This window comes from Archocentrus centrarchus, chromosome 10 (assembly GCF_007364275.1).
Source record: "Archocentrus centrarchus isolate MPI-CPG fArcCen1 chromosome 10, fArcCen1, whole genome shotgun sequence".
NCBI classification, from domain to species: domain Eukaryota; kingdom Metazoa; phylum Chordata; class Actinopteri; order Cichliformes; family Cichlidae; genus Archocentrus; species Archocentrus centrarchus.
Genome location: NC_044355.1, coordinates 7,176,932 through 7,182,931, shown reverse-complemented (window position 1 = coordinate 7,182,931; position 6,000 = coordinate 7,176,932). Strand labels below are relative to the sequence as shown.

The following is a 6,000-nucleotide window of genomic DNA, read 5'->3' as shown; positions in this document are numbered from 1 at the left end:
TTTAATCCATGATGGCATAGTGTGTTACTAAGGGTCTTTTTTGAGACTGTGGTCCCAGCTCTCTTCAGATCATTGACCAGGTCCCCCCATGTAGTTCTGGGCTGATTTCTGACCTTTCTCAGAATCATCCTTACCCCATGAGGTGAGATCTTGCATCTAGCCCCAGACCGAGGAAGACTGTCTTGTGTTTTGTCCATCAATTTCTTGTGTTTCTTCCTTTTCTAATAATTGCACCAACAGTTGCTGCCTTCTCACCAAGCTGCTTGCTTATTGTCCTGTATTTCATCCCAGCTTTGTTCAGGTCTACAGTTTTGTCCCTGGTGACCTCTCCATTCTTTGTTGGTGGGAAAACTTGCACAATCTGCAGTGTATCAAATACTTATTTTCCCCACTTTATGTGTGCACACAGCCAAATGTTTACAATCCCAACTGACAAACAATGCAAAGACCACGAGAATGATTGAGGTGGAGTTGTCAAACAAAGTGCCAAATTTCAAAGTTACTTTCCTCTTGTCATTCAATTTCAGTCTTTAGACCAACTTAGATCGTCTCAGATGTGTCAGTCACACTCCTACTCAAAAGGAAACACAGCAATCTTAATGCAATATAAATGTGCAGTGCAGTGTTTCTGATTCTTCTTCTGCAAACAAAAGGTATGTTTATACCATGAATGCACTCATACCTGTAAAATGAAAGCAAGATTGAAACATGCAGTTCAAAGTAAGTAGAGGTGACTGATCTTTTGTAAAATTGTTACAAAAGAGACACACAGTGTGCCTGCAGGGCAGATGGAAACATTATTATTGTGTGATGGACCGGGCTAACTCAAAATCAAACACCTTTATTTTGCAGTGTGATGTAAAGTGTGTATCTCAAACCCAAAGACACAAAAATAGAACAGTGTGTTTGTGTATTTATTTGTGCAAGATTACAAGATGACAGAGGATTACACTCACAAAGTGGTAGTATTGGCATGAGTAGTCAGAACAGAGACTGCAAGACTATACAAAAAGTTTGAAAATGGGGGCGTGGGGGGTCATTTACATTTCAGCCAATCACTTTGATTTATGCTTTGCTAACCTTGAACACCTTCTGACTAAACCTTCCATTTGGTGGGAAGACGTCAGTACTGTGAGACTGTGTTGTACCACAATGATCGGAAGACTGGCTGCTTTGATTCTTCTTTGTACAACATGTAAGTTACTTAAACCTACTGTGAGAGCTGTGCAACACTGTAACATACTGTTGTTGCACCATAACATATTTGATCATTTCTGAAATGTTGCGTATAATAACCAGCATATACATATTTCATCGATTTTGTCATCTTATATTAATTGCAGTTTACTGTTTCTTTTCTTCAGCCATGCTTCGTACTGCAGAGGTTCCTCATCTGATCTCTTTGACTACACTTGAACTTGGAGCCAGTGCCACTTTTCACTGTCCGTTCTCTGAGGAGAAAGACAGATTCTTCCACTGGTATAAGCAGTCTCTTGGGAAAATGGTCCAAACAGTAGGTATAGGGGTTTATGGCAAAATAGATCTAGTTAGGCCATTTAGTAACGCACGTTTCCGAATCCATACAACAAATGATAGCTGCAGACTCACTATCAATCACATAAACAAAGAGGATGAAGCAACATACTTCTGTCAAAGCGGTACCGAGTTTTTACAACATTTTGTTAGAGGATTCTTCTTGGCTGTAAACGGTAATATATTTAGGTGCTGTTTTGTTTTCTGTCAATAATTACCAACATTCTCAGCCTGGCAAATAACTGAGTTTATTAATTCACAATGTTCACACTCTGCTCTTAATACATCACACAGATTATAAGCAGCAGACATCTGTCTACGTGAAACAAACTCCAAAGATATCATCGGTCCAAATGAGAGACACGGTGACCCTCCAGTGTTCACTGCTCACCAAGAACAAAGAAAACAGCACCCAGTGTCCTGGTGACCACAGTGTGCACTGGTTCAAAGATGGATCAGGAGAACACCACCCAAGTATCATTTATAGTAATTTTATTAATAGAAACAGCACTGATGAGGAAAATACGAGGAAAGGTTGTGTGTACCATCTCTCCAAAATGATACACAACTCCTCTGACGCTGGGACTTATTACTGTGCTGTGGTCACATGTGGACAGATCCTGTTTGGTGAAGGAACTAAAGTGGAGACAAGTACGTATTCACAAATATTTCATGCATCTTAACCAGGCAGGTTGAACTTGATTTGTCATTAGGCCTTCTTCGTCGTTCGATTGGTGAATTTAAGACAAGCCACTCTTAACAGATCGTAAAATCCTGTTTATCTATTTAGCAAGCCATATTTATTGAATTTGGGCTAATTATATCCTTATTTTGAGTGGGGGATAAAAAATGTAAATATGCAGCCAAGAGTATCTTGCAGTACAAAATATAATTCACTGTGTAGAACATGTTAGCCTTTGATGCCTCAAACAGCTGTTGTGACAAAAAAAATCTAAAAGGTGAAATAAGCAAAGAGGTTATATTAGTGTTTCTTTTTTGTTTGTTTGCTTTTTGAAAATTTCTCCTACTAGTGCAGTGACTGTTATCACAGGGATTGCACTAATAATATAGATATATATAGATAGATATATATATAGATATATATATATATATATATATATATATATATATATATATATATATATATATATATATATATATATTTAAATATTTAAATTAAACCAGGAAAAACACATTGAGATTAAAATCTCTTTTTCAAGAGTGTCCTTATGATAAAATGATTTCTGAGCTACTCAAATCATAATGGACCTAACAAACCTTTGGGTCCATTATGATTTCAAAGACAGTGATATTATCTGTGAGCTTAGAAAAGTTACACTCACTGGTCACTTTATTAGGTACACCTTGCTAGTATTGGGTTGATCATGATTAAGGTCCATATTTACATGATGGTGTCTCACAGTTTCTGCAGATTTATTTCCTGTATGTCTGTAATGTAAATCTCCTCTTCCACCACATCATAAATGGAGCTCTACTGGATTGAGATCTGTTGATTGTGGAGGCCATTTGAGTACAATGAACTCACTGAGCACAGCTGTGACTGAAGAATGTGTCTCAGAGCAGACTGTCTCTCAGTGGGAAGGTCAGTGGTTTGGTCCACAAGCCTCCAGTGTGCATGTTGAAGTATCAGGCAAAATACTGAGCCCCAGGTTTCACCCAGTGTATCCATCAGAGTGTGTGTGCGTTAGTGATGGGTCGGTCGCGAATGAGCTGGCTCTAAGAGGCTGATAGTGAGCCTTTTCTTTTTTCTTTTCGTTGTTTTTTTTTTTTTATTTGTTTTGTTTTGTGAAAATCACACATGATTGGTTAAGATGTGTGGCAGAATCTGCGTGTCTACACGGAGCACACCACACCACACAGTGAGTCCACACAGATCAAACACAGAGGGAGCGTCTCCTGCAAAGTTTGCTCAGAGCAAGAGGAAGTTTCCCTTTACATAGAGGCTACATGCAGGAATGGTGAGGAAAAGTAATTCATTTTACACATTTTTTCAACTACAATCTGAGGAGCCGTTTAAGAGCCGTGTGTTTGGGCGAATGAGGCTTGTAGTGCATTCAGTGCTCAGTTCAAGAAGAAAAGCATCAGTGCATTTACCGTTATCATGTTCAAGATAGCATTTGTGACATCACCTTATGAAGACTGGTGCACTGTGGTCATAATACTCAGGTAGGCTGTGGTGTCTAAATGATGTTCAGCTAAAACTACGGGGGTCCTTGAAATAAAATTCAAAATATTTTATTTATTCCATATTTGGGGTTTTATTTTGCTACAGTATTTAAATGTGGGGATAATACATACAGCCCACACCAATATAAAACTACAACCAGCCTGAATGTCGCAGCAGAAATCAAGACTCAACAGACCAGGTAAGATTTTTTCAGGCTTTTAGTCCTAAATTTTGGTGAACTCGTGAATTGTAGCTTTTCCACTGTTGAGTATCAGAAGTGGCAAACACTGTGATCTTCTGCTGCTGTAGCCCATTTGCTTCAAGGTTTGTCCATTCAAAAATACTTGTCTGCATACCTTGCTTGAAATGAGTGGCTATTTTAGTTTCTCTTGCCTTCCTATCAGTTCAGAGGAGTCTGGCCATTCTCCTATGACCTCTGGCATCAACAAGGAATTTTCTCCCAGAAAACTGCTGCTCACTGGATTTTTTCTAAGTTCCATTTCTATTCTCTGTAAACCCTGGAGATGACTGTGTGGGAAAATCCCAGTAGATCAGTAGTTTCTAAATTATTCACAACTTCTTGTCTGATACCAAAAACCATTCCACGTTCAGAGACACTTAAATTACATTTAATTCTAATTTTGATGCTTCATTTGAATTTCAGCAGATCATCTTGACAATGAATACATGTGTAAATGCATTTAATTACTTCCATGTGACTGGCTGAATAGATAGCAGCATTAGCAGTTATACAAATGCCCCTAATAAAGTGGACACGAGTATATTTGTGAAGTCAGGAATCCCCATGTTGTCGAGCAACATGGACTACACAAAAAAATTAAATGAAAAAAATGTGATTACAAATTAAGTCAATGCTTTCAAACTTCATACTACTGTATCGCACCATAACACATCTGCCAAGCAGGTCTGATGAGCAAAAAACAAAGACAAATAGAAATTCAGCTCAACTTTTTAGTGGGATATTGAGTTTTCTGCCAAAAAAAATGCTTCCATATTACTAAAAACAAGACAAGATTTTGTTGAAAAGAAAGAAAGTTAAGCAGTTTTGTATTACCAGCAAGTGATGTTGCTGTCAAATGTTTGCCCCAAACCTCCAAATCAAGAATACTTTTTGCTAAAACTTAACCTTACTGTTAGTGGAGTAATCTTTTTTTGCTGCTTCCAGAACCAGAACTGGACCCAGTTGTTTTCGTTCTCGGAGGGCTGCTGGTCTGCTGTGTGACTGCAATCATCATCCTCATTTCCTGCATAACTCGAGGAAGAAGTTGTTATCATTTCAAAGGTTGATCATAGTCATTTTTATATTAGTTATATGATTCTACTGCAGTGATTTTTATTGTGATCCTCTATGTTTTTTCTTTATGTAAAAACACATTTTCTAAATCAATTTTCAGCTTCCAGTAGTTTTTGAATGTTGCGTCAAGTTTATAGATATACACATACTGATATATCAGCCGTGACTTTCTGAAACCTTTGCTTTTGTTAACAGGAGCAACAAGTGTTTCCCATCATCAGAGACATAACAAGTCAAATGCAGATCAATCAAACGATTTGGTAAATATGATTTTTTTTGTGATTACGGTTTATGTTACATTACAAATGTGTTTTCCACCCTTTGCTCTGCCTTACCAAACACTAACAAAACATTTATAAAAATCAAAGCCAGAACAAAAGAATATATAGCTTGACAATAATACACTTCACTGTGAGCCTAGTCTAGCATATAAAGCTTAGTATCTGAAAGATTAGTTTCTCTCTGAGCTTAAAGCACAATCTGAGCTGCGAAAGATTGAGAGGTTTACACTGATTGAAAACAAAATTTAGTAGGTAAGATTTGGCATTTCATTCAGCAAAATTTGGGTCATTAACAAACATATTTTTGCAGGATAATGAAGCAAAGGCTGTTAACTATGCATCACTGGATTTCTCTACAAGGAAAGTGAGACAAGGGAAGAGGAAGAGGAGTGAGCACACAGAGTGTGTGTACTCTGTCGTCAGAGCAGAAGATCAAAACCAGCAGCAGGTCTCTCTTTAGGCAGCGCACAAAAGAAATCCTGCTCAGAGGAGCTCTGCTCGCTTAGTCATTTCATCATTTGACTTGTAACAGATTATTTCAATCTGCCACCATATTACACTAAGAAACAGTCAATCACCAAATTACATGATGATTTGATGTATCCTTGAGCATATGGGATTTTAAAGGAAACATTTAACTGGTCTTCTTATATAGAGCAACGGTTCAATCATAGTAGACTTAC

The 6,000-nt window shown here is 37.7% G+C and overlaps 1 protein-coding gene across 1 annotated transcript; it reads left to right on the top strand.

The window, feature by feature from the left end:
- Positions 1-1,366: 1,366 nt before the first annotated feature.
- Positions 1,367-5,029, top strand: LOC115787117 (uncharacterized). The gene is made up of 4 exons (XM_030739692.1): positions 1,367-1,709; positions 1,828-2,188; positions 4,492-4,508; positions 4,926-5,029. Exons 1-4 carry the CDS (start codon positions 1,367-1,369, stop codon positions 5,027-5,029), a joined length of 825 nt encoding a protein of 274 aa, XP_030595552.1.
- The last annotated feature ends 971 nt before the right edge of the window (positions 5,030-6,000 follow it).